Source organism: Bos taurus, chromosome 4 (assembly GCF_002263795.3).
Source record: "Bos taurus isolate L1 Dominette 01449 registration number 42190680 breed Hereford chromosome 4, ARS-UCD2.0, whole genome shotgun sequence".
NCBI lineage: Eukaryota > Metazoa > Chordata > Mammalia > Artiodactyla > Bovidae > Bos > Bos taurus.
This window is the reverse complement of record NC_037331.1, coordinates 84,681,917-84,703,346: the sequence shown is the minus strand read 5'-3', so window position 1 is coordinate 84,703,346 and position 21,430 is coordinate 84,681,917. Positions and strand designations below refer to the sequence as shown.

At 38.4% G+C, this 21,430-nt stretch overlaps 1 protein-coding gene across 1 annotated transcript in view; it reads right to left on the bottom strand.

Annotated features, from left to right (window-relative positions):
* The window catches only part of KCND2 (potassium voltage-gated channel subfamily D member 2), a 563,761-nt gene extending 548,775 nt beyond the window's left edge, over window positions 1-14,986 (bottom strand). Inside the window, exon 1 of the mRNA NM_001191184.1 lies at window positions 13,872-14,986. Coding sequence (NP_001178113.1) covers window positions 13,872-14,986 — 1,115 coding nt within the window. The remainder of the gene's footprint in view (window positions 1-13,871) is intronic.
* Between the last annotated feature and the right edge of the window lie 6,444 nt (window positions 14,987-21,430).

Here is a 21,430-nt window from a genome sequence, read left to right as displayed (position 1 = left end):
TGTTTATTGGATAACTGACTAGAGACTTATTCTTTTATTTCATTAAGAGTTTTTTTTTTTCCCTTTGCTTTTCTTCCTGCCTGTCCTTCTCTCTCTCTGAAGCTATACATACTCAATATACACAAACTCTAATGAATTTGGATGATAAATATACACCAATGAAACCATTACTATCATCAAAGCCATAGACATACCATACCTTCCCAAACTTTCCTTCTGCTCCTTTACTATTTCTTCTTTTGCAAAAAATATATATATGTAATATTACATTTAATATCATATGTTTAATAATAATATTATAATAATTCCTCATATAGCATCTATGTAGAAGGTAATGTTTTAGAACTTTACATATCTACATTGAATTTTTATAAAAGTCCTACCAGGTAGATATTACTAACCTATTTTTGTAGATGGGAAATCTCAGGTAGAGTTTAACATAACTTGATCAACATTGCTAAGCTTGTGTTTAAATCCATGTTGGCTTGACTCTATTGTCCTATATACTAAAGACCATTTTTGAGTGAATTATCAAATGATTATTTTAAGAGAAGGGATTTAATTTTAAATAAAATTTGTAAAGTTTTTATATAGAAACATATGAAAACACGTGTACCCCAATGTTCATCACAGCACTGTTTATAATAGCCAGGATATGGAAGCAATCTATATGTCCATCAGCAGATGAATGGATAAGAAAGTGGTGGTACATATACACAATGGAGTATTACTCAGCCATTAAAAAGAATACATTTGAATCAGTTCTAATGAGGTGGATGAAACTGGAGCCTATTATACAGAGTGAAGTAAGCCAGAAAGAAAAACACCAGTACAGTATACTAACTCATATATATGGAACTTAGAAAAATGGTAACAATAACCCTGTATATGAGACAGCAAAAGAGACACTGATGTATAGAACAGTCTTTTGGACTCTGTGGGGGAGGGAGAGAGTGGGATGATTTGGGAGAATGGCATTGAAATATGTATAATATCATATATGAAACAAGTTGCCAGTCCAGGTTCGATGCACGATACTGGATGCTTGGGGCTGGTGCACTGGGACGACCCAGAGGGATGGTATGGGAAGGGAGGAGGGAGGAGGGTTCAGGATGGGGAACACATGTATACCTGTGGCAGATTCATTTTGATATATGGCAAAACCAATACAATATTGTAAAGTTAAATAAAATAAAATCATAAAAAAAAAGATCCTAAATATCATTAGAAAGCCCTCTTCTAAGAGAAATTCTATATGCTAATGAAAAAAAATTTTTAATACAAAATGCTACACCATGAAATATAAAATGGTTCTTTCTATATCCCACATGTCCAGACTTCTTAAAAGTTTTATTATCAATAGTTCATTTTATGTCCTTCCAGAAAAATAAAAGGAGAAGGTATGTGTACATCAACATATGCAAATGTGTATAATACATACATATCTGTACATTTTGTATTGACATATATGTTTGTGTTGGAGAAGGCGATGGCAGCCCACTCCAGTACTCTTGCTTGGAAAATCCCATGGACAGAGGAGCCTCTTAGGCTGCAATCCATGGGGTCGCTAAGAGTCGGACACGACTGAGCGACTTCACTTTCACTTTTCACTTTCATGCATTGGAGAAGGAAATGGCAACCCACTCCAGTGTTCTTGCCTGGAGAATCCCAGGGACAGGGGAGCCTGGTGGGCTGCCATCTATGGGGTCGCACAGAGTCGGACACGACTGAAGTGACTTAGCATAGCATAGCATATGTTTGTGTTTCTGAAACGTATATGAGCATTTTGCATTCAGACATATTTTTAGTAATATTTAAAACAATGGATATAGATCCTGAAACTGGGCACTGAATAATGTGGGAAATAACAAGGAGACAGAATTAAAAAAAGAATAGTCTATAAAGTGATTTATTAATTTATGCAAAGTTTGGCTTAAAATGCTTCAGTATATAGTGCCAAAATTTGCTACCTGATTTAAAAAATCACCTCCTTTCAACTGTTTTGAAATAAAATAATCTTACTTTTCATTTAGGTGATTTTGAAGGTATTTGGACTCTTTACACAAAAATAATAAAATTCTTTGAGAAATCAATAGGCACTTTACTCTAGGACTATGTCAATCCTTAATAAAGTACCCTATTTTCATAAATAAAAGTTTATAGTAATTTTCTAAATTACATTCTTTTATTATTAGCATATTTACAGTGATATCTTCTGGTATTTCTGGTATTTGATATCAAATTCATGTAATTTTTAAAGCCTAAAGCATAATTGCTATATTAAAAAAAAATTCAACATGTATACACTGTAAATTCATTAAGCTTTTCAAAACAATTGTCTTTCATTTAAAACATGTAAGAAGTTGCAAAGTTATCTATGAAGGGTTGGAAATAATATTCACTTAATTTCCATAATTAAGAATTTCCTGAAATGGAAGTAATTTCCTCTTGACATTTATTCTTATATCCTATTTCACAATGATGTATCCCCTTCTGAATGTCTGAGAAGCCTTGAAATTAGCATATTTTCTCTAACTACAGCAAAGTTCTGATAAATTGGATAATGTGAATAGAGAGGATTTGACTACTTTCTTAGCATATGTAACATTTTATAAAATACTATGAAACATCAGAAGAATCAATTGAATATCAACTTCAATCCTCATTTTTAATTTCACAAGGATGAGTGAACCAAAGCCTAGTCAGGTATTTTCAGGTTTCATTTTTTCATATTATTGACTTGGATATGGTTGGTCTTGAGTTCAAACATATAGAAATTAATATTTTACATTATGAAAATATGAATGTAATGTGTAGACCTTCTTAGGCTGAAAAAATAAGAATTCAACCACAAGTCATGGAGTTGAATAAAATGCAAGTTATAATTGCTACAATGATAATCATTGCTTATCTTAAAAAGATCAAGGTAAAAGCAGAAGTATCAATTGAAAAAAATCCTTAATGTCTTCATTTTAGCCAGTATCTTCCTCTCCTCACTTGGTCCCACTGCCTCATAGAAATTGTCTTTTTGGAAATTTTACTTATTTACATTTTTTGTTTACTCTTTGCTAGTGGAAGTACCAATCAATGCAGCAACTTTGGAAAATCTGGATTTATCCCTCAAAGTTGTACATTCATACCTGTAACCTACCAATTTCACTCCAAGTTATATACACAGGAGAGATAACTGTACATGTCAACAATTTGCAAATGAGCACCCTTCTGAAAAACTCAGAATCAAACTGAATGTCATTAACAGAGTGGTTGAATAAATTGTAGTATATTCACACAATGGAATAAAATATTTTATAGCAGCCAAAAATGAATTATAATGCATGGCAACAACATGGATGAACCTAAATAACAAAATATTGCATGAAAGAACCAAAAAGACTGCACATAGCAAGATATTCTTTTATAAAGTCAATAAAACCTCCACTAAACATACAGCTTTCAGAATGATAATTTCAAATAATGAATACCTATAGCACAGAAGGACAATGGGACAAAATGGAGAGAAGAGGTGCTTATGATTAGATTCAGGTAAATACCAATGAAATAGCTTTTGTTTGGTGGTATGTTCACCTGTGCATATTACACGAATAAAAGTTATTAAATAAAATAATAAGGAGGACCATGATGGATGAATGACAGAAGTATGTCATGCAAAAGGGTAATAACTAGTTAAATTCTGTGCACCTAAAGCAGAATAAAAGCATTGCATCTTGGACTAGTTCTTTAAGCTATTTGTATCAAACATTTAGCTTTCTTCAACTGAATGTTTCTTCTATTGACATGTAAGCTCCTTGGTTATAATTTATCAACTTAGCTTCATCTTGAAGATTTTCTGTAAAGTGTTACAAGTATCTGCTTACTAACTAAATTTCTAGAATATTAATTGTCAAAAATTTGATGAAATTAAAGGAGTTGTTGTCCCCTTAATAATTCTAGGGAAAAAAAAACACAATTTTTATTATGATTTTCAGAATAGAAATGTACTATTTAAATAAGCTTGAGAACATCACCTCGAAATATGATATATAATGCTGAACTGAAAAACATTTTAAAGTATTATTTAATTTGAATCTTAATATGTATTTTCATTTAATGAATAAAACATACCTTAATATTTTTGGAGCAAAATGTAAATGAATCTGATATTTCAAATTTTGAATTCCTGCTCTTTAGACCAAAACAAGTCAAGCAAATTATTTAACACTGATTTCATAGCCTGTTTTCAAAATTGTTGATGTTAAAACAACAAAATCATCTCTTTAGATAACTGTCTAAATTCAAAGTTGAAACTTCAATAATGAATTCTTTTTAGTTTCAACAAGATTTAACAGATTAGCAAATTGGTAATTTAGCAAATTACCAAGATAAGAATGAACAAATGAGACTTATTACATGAATTTGTTTATCTGTGTTACCAGTTCATAGTCCCTTCATTCATATATAGATACAAATATATATTTCATATATATTATTACATAAATAATTTATAATCTAATGGAGGACTATGAAATATACATATATACATACATATATATAATATGAAGTCACTGAAAGTAACAAGTTTTATTTATATTACAATGAAATGCCATAATTATCTAAGGTCTTTTTAAGTCTGCATATATACTACCTGATTTTGTTTGCAATATTCCATTTAAAGAGAAAGAAATATGGAGGAAAGAAGACTTCCAGTGTATTGCGCTCTAAAGAGCATTAGACCTCAATATTCCCCAGAAATCTAGCTTATGTTCTTCCACTAACTAGTTCTATTTTTCCTATTTTCTTCAAGGAAATTAGGAATTATCTACAAGATGATTTCTAAAGAGCCCTGTACCTCAAAATTCCATGATTTTAGTACCTTTTTACTAAAGCAGAAAATCAGACATTAGGGAGAATCCATAAGCACATTCTTTTCTGACCCAACAAAATGTCTAATGGAATGACTAGGTCCATCTAATTTAAGAATACAAATACATATGCTTATTTTTCATTTCCAAAGCACCACATTTGGTAAGAACTGGAAACATTTTCATAAGTCCCAAAGTGTTATCCAAAATATGCATAAGGATTTTTCTCCAAAATGCATTAATATTGATACAGCTTTAGAAAGCTTAATTTCTGTAGCACAGTGAAAGGAAACCAGTTCTCCATTAAAAATATACCAAAGATAGTAATAATGAGAGTGTGATTGTCTTTCACCACAGGCAAAGAAAAGTAAATACCAGGACTTTTTCCTTTGTGATACCCCCATGAGTCCTAGTTTGTTCCACCAGGAATCAAATCTCTTGGATAGAACTTCTGGGTAGGATGCAGAACTATTTGGAGGGCAGATGTTTTAATGAAAAGAACATGTCCAAGTGAGATGACACACTGAATTCCCTTAGATACAGGAAGTATTTTCACAAGTTGCTTATTGGGGAGATAGACAAATAGATGGAAAGATAGATAGATAGATACCTTTATGCTGTTAATCCAATTCTTGTTCTTCCAAACCCAAGTTCTCTCCAATTATCCATTCATAATTATGTTTTACTCTGTAACACAGTGTTTCTCAACAAAGCAATGCCTCTGTTAATTCTCATTATACATTTGCTACAAGCTGGTTCCAATTTAACTTGGGTTAAAAATACATATCCTCTGGCAATTTTCACAGATTTCAAGACACGTAAACCATTTTTACTTTCAAACTCACAAAAATAACAAAACACCTGAAGATGATATATGTATTTCAGGTTGGTACCTATACAAAACTGAAAAAAAATGAAAAATCTTTAAATAGAATCCAAAGTGTAGGTGATATTCTTAAACACTAACATTAGCATTGACAACTCTAAGTCTGCAAATCTATATTCAAAATAAAGAATTATCCTCAGTCATTTCCCAGATTGTTCCATTTCTATTGAGAACCAGTTTTGTCTTTTCAGCTAAAATGTGGAATTTCAGTTTTTCATTTGAACTAGATTTATTTTTGTCAGCTAGGAAGAATTTAATCATGCACTCATAAAGTACTCCATTTTTCTGGAAAATCTCATGAATAATTGGATATAAATTTTAAGTTAAGGTAAGTATAATGAATCTAGCAAAGAATGAGAAATTATACATGGGAAATAAATTAATGTTAAAATGAGTATTTTAAGATTTTAAATGTTTCAGGGCTTGGGCTTATTTTAATACAGAAACCATATCCCATTCCTACCCTGCTCACAACTCTCTAACGTCTCCTCATGCGTGGGTTATAAGTCGTTTCAGTCGTGTCCAACTCATCGCGACCCTATGGACTGTAGCCCACAGGATCCTCTGTCCATGGGGATTCTCCAGGCAAGAGTACTGGAGTGGGTTGCCATGTCCTTCTCTAGGAGATCTTTCTAACTGAGAGATAGAACTTGCATCACCATGTCTTCTGAATGGGCAGGTGGATTCTTTACCTCTAGCGCCACCTGGGAAGCCCAATATCTCCTGATTATGTCTCAAATGAAATCCAAAAAGTCTTTACTATGGTCCATGATGTCCTACGTCATGTCATCCCAACTACCTTTCAGATAGTATTTGTTCCTAAGATCCTCCCTCGCTTTGCTTCAATTACAGCCTTAGGGAGAACACACCAAGATTCCTCCTGCCTTGCAGTCTTGGTACTTCTTTTCTCTCTTCTAAACTCTTCATCCAGATATTCAGAGGACCCTCTTCATCCTTTCAAAAAGCCATCATCACCCTTGGAAAGGCTTTTACTATACCCTTTCCACAATAGCATACTTCCTATCCTTATTTTCTTTATAGCACCCACCACTGCCTGGAACTATATTATATATTTGTATTCACTTTCTGCTTCTCCTACTAGAATACACAGATCCTAAGGTCTGAAAGTTGGCTATTATGCTTACTGCCGTGGTCACTGACAGGTAGCAAGTGATCAGCAGAAATCTATTAAATGTAATTGAACCCTATGAGTCACATTTTTATCTCCTGAGAGCATAAATAACTGGTAAGACTTTGAGTTTCCAAAAGTACTGTTCCTGGTGTTCTTAAACGTGAAGAAAGTAAGAAAGATGGAAGAATGAGGCCCACGTAAGAACAAAAGGAACAAGACCTTTTACTTTTAGAACAAAACTTTCCCATTCTATTTGACATTATTTCAACTGTCATCCTACTCTTTTCTGTTATGTTTTTCTCATTATTAACTTCTGATAACTCATTCCCTCCTCTCCCCACACTTTTATGATTCGGATCTTCTTTACATAACAGATCTGTCAAACTTTTCAGCACAAAATTGATTGTACCGTACCAGAATAAGTATCTACACGTATATTTACATTCTTTAAACCCACCTTTTAATCACTTAGAATGAGAACTTATTCCTGAATAGAGAATATATTTATCTCATATGTCATTTACAGACAATAGTTCTCTGTTTTTAAACAATTCCATGTTACAAGTGAACCTAAATAAAGGAAAAAAGTCCAATTTGTGTTTACCAAGACAGAGAATACCTTTCTAGTGACTAAGTATCTGTCATCTAGGTATCTTTCTGACCCATGAGCCCCTTGAGTTACTCATCTTTAGAAAGAGACTGAGCCTGAAAGAGAAGACAGTACATCTCTGCACAGATTCACGTACATTATAACATATCTCCATATACTTCCCGGAGCCATCTGCAATTTACCCAGCTTTCACCAGATACCAAACTGATTAAGGAAATAGCCATTGACAGCTTTTAACTCTAACTTTGCAGAGAAGAATGACTTACAGCCCTCCTTAGTTAAAAGAGAAAAATTAAAAGGATGGATTGTAGTACATCCAAAGACAAAGTGTTCAAATAACAAATTTCAAGTTTGTTTTTTTTTTTTTTAACATGGAACAAAGCATAAGATTAGATTAGTGGACTCTTGATAATGCTGCAATGGTATGAGTTATGACTAAGGAGCTCTCCATGGTGTCCACATATCCTCTCACAGAATGATCATCAACAGAGTAAACAGGTAACAAGTCTCCAAAAGGTACAGACCCAAACCTCAAAAGCCTTTCAATGTAGTTAGGTGAGCAAGGTATAAAACCATAAATTATATCCCCCAAAATAGCACTTACTACTGTCAAGTGTAATTGCAATTACAGATGATGTAAGTTTGAGAGGCTGAGAAGACTTCAAGGAGAAGATCAGTGTAAAAGCTGGCTCTCAAAGGAGAAAACTAAAGGACAAAAAATTCCAATGGAATCTACTAACACAAGGAGAAAGGCAGATGTACACAGACATGTAGAGATGGCGTTTCACCCTGAGTTTCTCTTCAATACCAGACCATACCCCACACCATCAAATGTAGCAGCTGAAGTTAGTGGGAAAACAATGCCTACATATATATATATATATATATATATATATATACACACACACACACACATATATATACATATACATATATATATACACACACACTCATGCTCAGAAGACAATATAAGACATATGGAGAGTAGGGGGAAAAAAGAGCAAAATTATTCTTACAGCTCAGAAGAACAATACCTCCTTTTCAGGGAAGTTCTTTTCACCATTCCCCTTCTTTCAGTGAAAGAGAAGTTAAACTGTACAGTGTTTAACAATCCACAGGCAAACTCTTTTTTAGATAACTCAGGCAAAATAACTGATTTACTTTCTTATCCATCAGGCCAGGTACAATTTCACCATTAAGTAGGTTTTCCTCAAATGGTTTAATAGTTCACCAGATGAGAATACATGCTTGTGTTGTGTCAACTGGGCCCCTCATGATGAATTCCAGTACTGTATGAATGAATGCTGGAGAAGGAAATGGCAACCCACTCCAGTGTTCTTGCCTGGAGAATCCCAGGAATGGGGGAGCCTGGTGGGCTGCTGTCTATGGGGTCGCACAGAGTCGGACATGACTGAGTGACTTCACTTTCACTTTTCACTTTCATGCATTGGAGAAGGAAATGGCAACCCACTCCAGTGTTCTTGCCTGGAGAACCCCAGGGACAGCGGAGCCTGGTGGGCTGCCATCTGTGGGGTCGCACAGAGTCGGACACGACTGAAGTGACTTAGCAGTAGTAGTATGAATAAATGCAGAATTAGCAGTGATACTGAGAGATGTGGAAAACGTGAGTCATAGAGAGTAGCACTAGGAGAGAAATGCATTAAAATAATGCAGGAAAGAATAAATTTATTCCTTTCTTATCTCTGAGCATCAGCAGTAATCCCCAGATAATTATTATTGCACATTCCTAGATAATGTTTGGCAACCCACTCCAGTGTTCTTGCCTGGAGAATCCCAGGGACGGGGGAGCCTGGTGGGCTGCTGTCTGTGGGGTCGCACAGAGTCGGACACGAATGAAGTGACTTAGCAGCAGATAATGTTTTAAGGTCTTGAGAGAATAAAAAGAGTAACAAATGAAATTTCAGAAAGTACCACTAATATTAACTGTGTAATTATGAGCAGGCCAAAAAAAAAATCTTGTATGTGTAAAATGATGAATTTTAAATAGATAACATCTAAATTTCCTTCCACCAATAATTCAGAAACTAGGGAATAAGAAATTTGAACTTCATTAATTCATTTCAAAGATGAGTAAAATTAGGAGGAAAGTTTACACAAAAACAAACTGCATGACATCAGAATTAAATGAAGTGACTAAACAAATAAAATATGTATAAGATCAAGTCTATCTGTACTTTAAAAAGAAATCCTGAAAAGAAAAAAGAATATCATATCAGACCCACTGAAAATTAGAAAATGATCCCTTTTCTAGGATGCTGCACCTAGAATACATATATCATCTCTTCCTGACATATCTTTGTCTAACAACCAAAAAAATGCTCTTAGAAAATAATGCAGAAAGATGGGTAAATACACACTTTTTAAAAATATATACCTCATGTCAAATATTACCTCTAATTCAGATGGTGACTAGAACAAAATGTATACACTTAAGATTTGGTTGCCCATAATGCTAAAAGAGGAATATATATCACATTTTCTACATTTCTTTATAAATTCATTTTCAATTCTCAAGTAACATAATCTATAAAGAACTTTGTAAAAATGTGTTGTAGTATGCCAAAGTAAAAATGGATGTTACTCACAGCACAGCTCTTCACCAAAAGATATAAATTTTGGTACCCTCCCCTGCACCTTGTAAAGACATATTTGATTAACACATTATGAGCTCTCCTGGTGGCTCAGATGGCAAAGAATCTGCCTGCAAGGCAGGAGACCTGGGTTCAAGCCCTGGTTTGGGAAAATCCCCTAGAGAAAGAAATGGCAACCCACTCCAGTATTCTTGCCTGCAGAATCCCATGGACAAAGGAGCCCAGCACAGTCCACGGGGTTGCAAATAGTCAGACGTGACTGAGCAGTAACCTTCACTTAGCAATATTCATGCGTGTGGTTTTTCAGGTGGCGCAGTGGTAAAGAATCTACCTACCAAAGCAGGAGACGTTCATCCCTGGTTCCCGCTGAGAAACGACAATGGTATGTTACAGTCCAGAGGTCATTAAGACAAGAGAGGAGTTTCAGGTTCTTACTTGCCCAAAGCAGTTTAGGGTAGGAACTAGAGATTACATTACAGAAAAAGAGGGAGGCAGGAGAGTTAAGAGGTCATCAGGGCCCCATGTAGGTCAACAAGTATGCTCAGAAAGAGCATGGAATTCCTCCATGGAATGGAGGAAGAGACATATAGGGCCATTAGATTTAAACATTGTTAAAAAAAAAAAAAAAAAAACACACACACACACAACTTTTCTGACATTCTTTCATTCATTTTGAAAACTGTGCTTTTGATATTTTGAACTTAATTAATAGGAAGTAGGTAGGCTTAAAATTATAAAGTATTGATTTTACTGGCAAATTAATTAACTACTTATATAATGAGCATGGATAAAATATAGAATAATCAGATATTTGCTATTTCAGGATTAAAATGATTAGCTGAATACACAATAGTAAACCCCACTCATTTCTTCAGACCAAAAAACCACCTGAATATTGCCTAAAATGACCTGAGAGGGTAACAGATAATTTTGCCAGTCCCAAATTACAAATTCTTGGCTCTTTCTTCTTATGTAGATAATGTTTGCATGAACTAAACTTTTGAAAACCACTGTCTAAGATTCCATTTTCACTTCTATTATCATTAATTGATGAACATTAGCTCCATTAAAAATAATAGCCACGTAAAAGAGCTCATACACTGTAATGGGAAATTCCTGGTCATCTATCAGACACAGATTGATTTTATCTTCAACTACTGCATATTTTCCAAAAAGTTTGAATCTTACACTTCATCACACAAGACTACAGCGTAAAAAATAAATTCAAGTAATGGCTTTGTTGAATATTTTCTACTCTTAAATAAAGCTGTTGAGTCACAATGCAACCAAAGTTAAGACACCAAAAAGGCAGGGTTTTTTTTTAAATCTATTTCTTCAGGAAAGTACAATACATTATAAATCTATTTTGATGAGAAACAGAAGACATTTTTTGAGGAAACTTTGCTATATTATAAAGCATATGCTTTGTTAAATGTTCATATATGTTGTCCAATAAATGGATTGTATCTTCATTGCATCAACATTTCTACATCTTAAAAATTAGAGTGCTATATTTCATCAGGATCATTAATACCTTAATTTCCTGAAAATTAAAATTTTCAACTAGAGTGGAACTTAAATCTAAAAAGTGACCTCCCCTTTTGCTTCCAAGTTCTGAGAAAGTGTGTTTATTTAACTTTTCTTATGTAGTAACATAAAGAACCTGTAAACTGAAACAATTTCATAGATTTTACTCAGGCACATTGATTTAGTTTCTCAAATCATTTCAAAATTAGAGGTTTATGAGCACTTTATTTATATAACAAAAATTGTCATTAATGCTTAACATTTCCTTATCTTTTCCTGAAAACAAAAATAAATTTCAAAATAAAATAAAAATTTGAAAGTCATTTCAGGAAAGAAGCTTTAAAATAATACTAACTTTTCATATCTGGACTGAAACTTTCCAGCCAGATGAAATTAGCACCTCATCAACATTCATTGTAATAATGCCTATATTCAAACAGGTAGAGGGCATTTAGTATTAAAATGATTTACTGATACTTCATGAAAAACACTGCCAGAGACACCTAATTTTTTAAAATATATTTCCTTTTAATACTTCTTTCATTTCCTCTTAACATAGAGTCCTCTTTTTACTCATGTGTACTTCTCATCTGAAGTTCTTCCAGTAATTTACACTATCCAACTGCCCTTAATACAGACTTCAAATGACATAAACACAATAAACCTCTGGGTTAGAACTAAGCACCTACAGTGCTAAGGTATTCTGCATCTTCTTCAAAATGTGTCCCAAAATTACCAACAAGATAAAAGGAAAATATAAACGATTGGATATAGAATTTTCACTGATTCATTTTTACAAATCCACTAGTAGGTCTTCAAAAATATGTGAGACTAAATCAAAACCATAAGTCACTATATTTTACTTTACCATAATTTCTTAACTTAGCCAGAAATTCATCACATCTAAAATATTCCATTAGCTATAGAACAACATGAGAAATTCTGTTCAATACAATATGTCTAATAAAATCAAGTTGACTTTAACCACACTGTCATTTAAAGAAGGCAATTAAATTAGGCTGAAACACAAAATTTAAAAAGCAGCCTTGGGAATAACTTCTTTTCTTACAGCCATTACCAAATCCTTATTGAACTGATTAATTATGCAAGAAAAGCAGCATAGAGCTGAAGAAAAAATGGCACTAACATCACAGCCTGGCTTATCTAAGAACTCATAAAAGTTAAAGGATCTTATCATTTTATTTTACCATACTCTCTAACATATAAATGCTGCTATTGTTCTGCAGTTTAATTAACACGAGTAATAATGTCGTATCTTTCTTCAATCATCTAAAAATCTTAATTCTAGCTTAAATTTTATTTTAAAGAACAATATTAATTCAGAATATGTCCCTTTGGTTGCAAAGCACTATTAATGCCAAATAAAATAATGAAGAAAAGAATTCTAGAAGGAAATCAGGACGCTAAATTCCCTTATACAACCAGACCTTGGTGACCATCAATCTATCAGCTACTGCTTTGCCCTCTGTGTGGACATGGGCCCATTGCCTGATGGGATCTGCAGTTTCTTTACAAATGTGTGGATAAGTCATTTGCTTCTTTATTTGAAACTATGAACTTAAAATCTTAAAATATGTTGCAAATATCATTCCACTGCATTTTGTTGAGTTGATCAGTTTCAGTTCTGATATTCTAAAACACTGCATAAGTTATCAGCCATGATGAAAATGCATATGATGGATATGTGCATATGTATCACAAAATCCTTTGATAATATCTATAATCTATGTTTTAAAATGCTGTAAAATGAGAATTATATTTCTTAGTGGGAAAGTGTATGCCAAAGTATTCATATGAAAATAATACTTCAAATATACATGCAAACTTTTCATTTCAATGCACCGAAGCACTTTCTAGGCATTTCAATACATAGTTTGTATTTTCATACCTTTACTTGGACACAAATTTTGTGTTTTTCACTGTAATTTTATGTGTTCATACATATAATATCAATGATCTTTATGTTCAGGAATTTTAAACTTTATGTATTTATCACTTTCAAGCATTAATATTCAACACTGGCCAGCAACTCCCTAAATACTTCAATCACTGTATCATACTCATTTCATAGATCAAAAGAGTTCTTCAAAAACATTTAAAGAATATTTTCCTAAAACCATTTAAAAAAGAGAAAGATTATTTGCTCTGAATAAGTATATAAACTTAGTATCTGCACAACAATCACATATTTAACCTCCATCCCATTTCCCTTGATGGCACCTACCCTAGCGTTGTCATGGTGACGATGGTGTACCAGAAAGCAGCAGGGATGCTGGTGAACTTGCTGGCCGAAGACCCCTTCTCAGCGTAGAACATAACTGTAGCGAAGATGATGATAGCCATGGTGAGCGAGAAGAGCAAGAAGCCCAACTCTGAAGCACAACTTTTCAGCGTGTACCCCAGAATGCGCAGGCCTTGAGAGTGGCGGGAAAACTTAAAGATGCGGAAGACCCGGAAGACGCGGAGTGTGACAAAGGCTCCACTGACATCCTCATTGTCTGTCATCACCAGCCCAATGTAATATGGTAGGATGGCCACCACGTCGATGATACTCATGACGCTTCGCACAAAGCGGTAACGGCTAGGAGCTGCCGCCAGGCGAAGCAAGTACTCCACTGTGAAGATCATGACACAGGCTGTATCCAAGCAAAAGAAGGCCACGGCGTACCGCTCACCACAGGGCAGTTCTTTAATGTGACCCGGGCTGGACCCACATGGCACTGTTTCTACTACATTAGCGATGACTGAGACGGCAATGAAGAACCCGGTAACATAGTAGAACACCAGGGCCATGGTGCTGGTGTGGGGGTTCTCAAAGGCCCGCCAGACCCTCTGCCGAGCGGTCATGGTGGGCAGCGCACTCTCGCCGGTGTTGTCCGTGTCAGCATCGTCCTGGAGACGCTCGGCGTTCTCTCGCCGGCGATCCTTGTACTCCTCGTAACAGCAGTCACCAATAATTTCTGGGATGAGGCCAAAGAAGGCCAATTCTTCATCATAAGCGGAGATGCACTCATGGCGAGGATAGTGGAGCTTTCCAGTGCGGTAGAAATTCAGGATGTGGCGAAAGATGTCTGGGTCACGGTCAAAAAAATACTGCTGAGTCTCCGGATGGTAGAAAAAGTCCCTCTCTGAACTACCCAGCAGAGTATCTGGGTAGCGTTCCAGGGTGTCCTGCCATGTCTGGAAACGAGTGCCACTCACGTTTAGCACAATGAGAGCATCTTGAGTCCTTTTCCTCTCCTGCCTCGGGGGAGCTGGCATGGGCCCCGAGGCCACAGGCATCCACCCGATGGCAGCTGCCCTTGCAAAGGGCAGCCACGCTGCTACTCCTGCCGCCATGGTTCCTTCAAGCAGATGCCGGAAGGGCAATCAAGTCTACAGTGGTTCCCTCAGTGTAGCCACAATCACCCACTTCTGCCCGTCAAAGAAACCACTACTGAGACACGTGGTCCAGACGTATCAGCCTTATTCAAGGGAGGGCTCCTGATGGAAGTCACAGTTCGCAAAAGGGCAAGTTCCCTCAAAGACAGGTAATATTTTTGGAGTAACAGGAAGGGGGAAATACAATGTCCTAATAATCACGCCCAACAGAACCTAACCAAACCTTTCCAGCAGTTGGACTGGGCCAGCCTTGGCACAAATAAGTACACAGGTGACTTTAGATGCTGCAGTTGATTTCAAACAGGTGTCTCTGATTTCTTCCCCGACACAGTCTGGATAACGTGGGGTCAGTATGTGTTGTGTAGAATAGAGACAAGGACAGTCACTGAGTGGTATTCTGTTGAAGAATCAGGGAACCCTTCCACTCTCCCTTTCAGCTCTTTCAAACCTTCGCTTTTCCAAGTGGCCCTTCCCGCCAAAGGAGTCTCAAAAAGGCGACCTGTTGTAGTAGCCTCCAAGATGCGGTCCCAGCCGCTGCCCCACGTCTCCTGGGGAGTCCGGTGGCCGCCTCGACTCCTCGGGCCGTATATTTGCAGAGACGAGGTGCTGGGCGGTGGGCCGGACTGCGGGGGGCCGTTAGTATAGATCCTCCTTCCCCGCGTCTACGAGCACCCCCCGGGTTCTGCCGAAAGCGCTCGCCCAATCTCCCCTTTACTCTCTTTTCAAGTTCAGCTCAGGTACAGTGTGACAGTTACAGCGCCCGGGAGCTGGCAGGCGCCGCCGCTGCCGCGGCAGCAGCATCTGCTTCCGCGCAGAACGCGCTTCTCCCGCGGTACATACCTGGTAAAGTGCGCGCCGGGGCTGAGTTGCATAGAGACTTTCTCCTCGTCGTGCACCCGGAAAGGGCTCCCGAGAAAGCAGCTCGCGAACAGCCTAAGCCGACGCGCCGATGGGAGCATAAATAAAGCTCAAGCGAGCTCTTCTTCCCCTTCCCCCATCCCTCCGTGCCTCCCTCCTCCTTTTCACCTTCCAAAAGCCAGGAGCAGGCGAGCCGAGCAGCAGCAACAAGTTCAAAAGGTGCGGGGGAGGCGAGAACGGAGGGGACTCGCTGCTGCCAACTTACTGCGCCGCGGCGGTGGCCGGGGCCGGAGCGGCGCGGCGCGGGGCGGCGGGGCGGCTGGGCTGCGGGGCGGCCGGGCGGGTGGCGGCGGCGCGGCGGAGCCGCGGCCGGCGCGGGCAAACGCCGGAGCGCGGAGGCAAGGGGCGCTCGGTAGCGCGGGGGCGCGGGAGGGCGGCTCGCTGCTTCCCCGCCAGTGGGTGGTCCGGCATCTCCCCTGGGCTCCCCGCGCCGCTCTGCTCGTGCGATCAATAAATAAGGAGAAAATAAATAACCGCGCGCCCTCCCCGCCACGCAGGTTATGAAAGGCGTCTCCTGCCTTTCCCTCGGCTTGACCTTTCTCCGCCCCCGCCCCCTCGGGCTCCTCTCGCTCCACCCCAGCCACCCACCAGCCCCGGCGCAAAAATGTCACCGAGGGAGAGCGTCCAGGTGGATCTGCTGGGGAGGAGAGCGGAGCCTCGTTGAACAAAGGGAAGCTTCACGCGCTCGGCTGCGGTGGTTTGGTGGAGGAGAGGAGCAAGGGGACCGATGCCTTGCTTCTGCCTGCCTGGGTCCCGGTTCAAGGCGAGCGAGCGTGGGAAAAAAAAAAAAAAAAGAGAGAGAGAGAGAGAAGCTGGGAAGGAGAGTGAGCAGAGCGGAACGCGCAGGAATTGGCTGTCTTCTGAGGGCTACTGGGTAGCAAGACCTGCAAAGCCCCGCGGCGGAATTTTTAAGTGCTTTTCCCCTCTTTATTTGTTCACACCAGACGTTAACGTTGCAGGAGTTAATATGTCATCTGTCCAACTTGCTGAAAAGTCAGACAGTCACCTCGGTCCAGGTCTCGCCACAACTCCTTTTCCCGTCCTTTGCAAATGACAGGAAGGATTTAGAACCCTTTTCTAAATGTCAGCGTCAAAGGACATGCGTCTCCGCGAGTCTGCGTCCCCTTCATTCTCTCTGCGCCTCTCTGAGTACAGATCTGAAATGGTTAAAGTAGTTAAAGCTGTCCCTGTGAGGGGTAGGTGATGTGAGAGACTAAGAAATTGTCGCGGCCAAGCGTTGTGTTTTTCGTGTACCCCGCCCCCCAGTCATTTAGGCATCTTCCTTAAAACCAAACATATAACATGTACAACCACTAGGTGGCGGGAATGGCGAGAAGTTAAACCCACACCTCAGGTTTGGACGCTTTAGAAAGGTGAAGAATCAAAATGAACTGACCCAACAGCGCATCAGATCACGCTGATATCCTCAAATCCACCCACCACCCACCTTTTTAGTATTTCTAGGAGATACACTACTCACGTCTGCCCTGAATTTTGATGGATATGGGATGGAATGTGGAGAGTTTCCGTTGAAATGCCTTTCAAAATTAAAGCTAGATTAACTGAGGAATAACAATAATAAAAGTGTTTGGAAACAGTGAGGCTTCATACATGTTGATTAAGGAGAGACGCCCAATTTCTGCCTGAAAATTACCTTTTCGAGATTTGGTTTGACTGTTCTTGATTTGTGAAATAAGTAGATTGGACTGTGATGTATAGTCTTAAATTGAATCAACTTTCAAGCCCTGGAGATCTTAGGCATGGTGTCTCAATCTTGAAATTTTGAAACAGAATACCTCAAAGAAAAGTTGTGAACTAAACAACAGAGTCTATAGAAAATCACCAGAGAAGAAGAAAAACAAACCTCACAGTGCACAGGGTTTTCTGTAGAGATGCAAAGATTGCAATCTTGCTTACTGCTGTAGAGGCTTAGGGTATCCCTAGTTAGTAGTTAATGAAGTCGGAGCTAACATAGCATGTAAATTTGCGAATACAGAACTGAAGACCTCTGCTGTTATTCTGTTTGCCTTAGTTGAGCTGAAAGATGATTGTTAAGGAATTTATATAGCCTGCACACCTGAAAACAACAATCATCTGACCTGTTAACGGGAAAATAATCAAAAGAAGGGGCTGTTGTTGTTAGGACTACTTAGGGCTTAGGACAAAAATTAACCCCTTTCCAAGCCAGACATGCCAGGTGCATCCAGAGAATGGGTAATCATGAATAACCAATTGATGCCAAACTAGCATGCCATCCTTTAGAGATGAAGCAGGTGACCTAAATAGAACCTTTAAAATTTCCCTGTAGGAAACTGAACTTACAAATCTAAATGTGTATGTTTAACCCAACGAACCTCCTAAATAAGCCATTATATGGAGTCTGCAATTTTCCTCCTGCAATGCGGGAGACCTGGGTTCGATCCCTGGGTTGGGAAGATCCACAGGAGGGCATGGCAACCCTCTCCAGTTTTCTTGCCTGGAGAAGTCCCATGGACAGAGGATCGTGGTGGGCTACAGTCATGGGATCGCAAAGAGAAGTACACGATTGAGCAACTAAACACAACTGCAATTTTTAAGGTTTTATGATCTGCTCTCCCTCACTCTCTACAAGCTTCTTAAGATAGTGGAGAGTTAATGGGCTTAGAAGTCAAACACATCTAGATTCAAATTCTAGCCTGAGAAGTAACTCATTGGCTTTGTTTCATTTGGCAAATGACTTAACTTCTCTGCTTAGAAAACATAGATAACAAAACAACTTTTGAGGCCTATCATGAGGATTAAGCAGAATAATACTTCTGAACATCGATGGGGAACTTGGTGCATATAGTGGGTAACTCAGTTCCTTTTTATTTTATTGCATAATGGATATGCAATTCATTTTATTCAGCTATCTTTTGAGATCCCCACAGATACTTTTATATATTTACTCTTGCATCTAAGTTCAAAAATTCCCCTGTTGTGATATACAGGTTACTGATATTTTAATATTCATTCATGTGTTGAAATGCTATGTGAAGAGTATACATAAAAAATTCCAGCAAAAGACTGTATATTTTTCTCTTCTCCAGAAATTCCTGTTTTTCCTCCTTGTATTACATTTTACATACTGTGCTTGGCTGACAGAAAATAAACTCAGCGAAATCAAAATTGAATTCATCACTTTTCTTCTTGAGTCAGCTACTCCTGTTTTCTCTCCTTGGGTGAGTAAAGTCCAAGAAAGAAACCTGACAGGCATCATAGTTCATGTCCTGTTTTTCAGTACTTCCCTCCTAAAAACACACACACTCATCCAGTGACCCTTGTGTATTCCACCCTCATTACCATTCTATTCCTATACTGCTCCTTGACTGATTTTGTAAAACTATTTTGAGATAATTATAGATTTTTATGCAGCTGTAAGAAATGATAGGTTTCCCTTATATCTATTACATAGTTTCTTCCCAAAGTGACCTCTTGCATGCTGCTGTTAAGTCACTTCAGTCGTGTCCGACTCTGTGCGACCCCATAGACGGCAGCCCACCAGGCTCCCCATCCCTGGGATTCTCCAGGCAAGAACACTGGAGTGGGTTGCCATTTCCTTCTCCAATGCATGAAAGTGAAAAGTGAAAGTGAAGTCGCTCAGTCATGTCCGACCCTCAGCGACCCCATGGACTGCAGCCTTCCAGGCTCCTTCATCCATGGGATTTTCCAGGCAAGAGTACTGGAGTGGGGTGCCATCGCCTTCTCCGGACCTCTTGCATATTATAGTACAATTCCACAACCAGGAAGTTGACATTGATAGGATTCATGGACTTTATAAGGATTTCATCAGCTTTACATACATTCATTTTTATGTGTGTATACTTAGTTCTTTCTAATTTTACCTCAGGTGTAAATTTATGTGAACACCATCACAACAAACATACGGAAGATTACCATTACAAGGATCCACAAAACCACAGCCATAACCATCTCCTTCACTCCCCCTTTGGTATCTCTTGTCAATCACTAATCTATTATCCTCTGTTGTTGTTTAGTCACTCAGTTGTGTCCAGCTCTTTGCGACCCCATGGACTGCAGCACACCAGGCTTCGCTGTCCTTCACCATCTCCTAGAGTTTGCTCAAACTCATGGCCACTGAGTCAGTGAGGCCACCCAACCATCTCATCCTCTGTCGTCCCCTTCTCCTCCTGGCTTCAACCTTTCCCAGCATCAAGGCTCTTTTCCAGTGAGTTGGCACTTCACATCAGGTGGCCAAAATATTTGAGCTTCAGCTTCAGCAACAGTCCTTCCAATGAATATTCAGAGTTGATTATATTTAGGATTGACTGGTTTGATCTTGCAGTCCAAGGGACTCTCAGGAATCTTCTCCAGCACCACAGTTCAAAAGCATCAATTCTTCGACACTCAGCCTTCTTTATGGTCCAACTCTCACATTCATTCATGACTACTCGAAAAAGTATAGCTTTGACTAGATGGACTTTGTCAGCAATGTAACGTCTCTGCTTTTTAATATGCTATCTGGGTTTGCCTTAGCTTTTCTTCCAAGGAGCACGTGTCTTTTAATTTTATGGCTGCAGTCACTGCAGTGATTTTGGAGCCCAAGAAAATAAAGTCTTTCACTCATTCCATTGTATCCCCATCTATTTGCCATGCAGTGATGGGACCAGATGCTATGATCTTAGTTTTCTGAATGTTGAGTTTTAAACCAGCTTTTTCACTCTCCTCTTTCACCTACATCAATTTTGTAGTTCATCTTCACTTTCTGCCATAAGGGTGGTATCATCTGCATATCTGAGGTTATTGACATTTCTCCCAATAATATTGTCCTTCATCAAGCCTGGCATTTCACATAATGTACTCTGCATGTAAGTTAAAGAAGCAGGGTGACATTATACAGCCTTGACGTACTCCTTTGCAAATTTGGAACTAGTCCGTTGTTCCAAGTCCAGTTCTACATGTTGCTTCTTGACCTGCATACAGATTTTGCTGGAAGCAGGTAGGGTGGTCTGTTATTCCCATCTCTTTAAGAATTTTCCAAAATTTGTTTTGAGCCACACAATCAAAGACTTTAGTGTAATCAATGAAGCAGAATTAGATGTTTTTCTGGAATTTTCTTGTTTTTTTTTTTTATGATCTCTTTTCTAAATTCAGCTTGTACATCTGGAAGTTCAAAGTTTAGTTGAAGCCTAGCTTGGAGAATTTTGAGCATTACTTTACTAGTGTGTGAGATGAGTGCAATTGTGCAGTAGTTTAAACATTCTTTGGCATTGCCTTTCTTTGGGATTGGAATGAAAACACCTTTTCTAGTCCTGTGGCCACTGCTGAGTTTTCCAAATTTGCTGGCATATTGAGTGCAGCACTTTCACAGCATCATCTTTTAGGATTTGAAATAGCTCAACTGGAATTCCATCACGTCCACTAGCTTTGTTCATAGTGATGCTTCTAAGGCCAATTTGACTCCACACCCCAAGATATCTGGTTCTAGGTGAGTGATCATGCCAT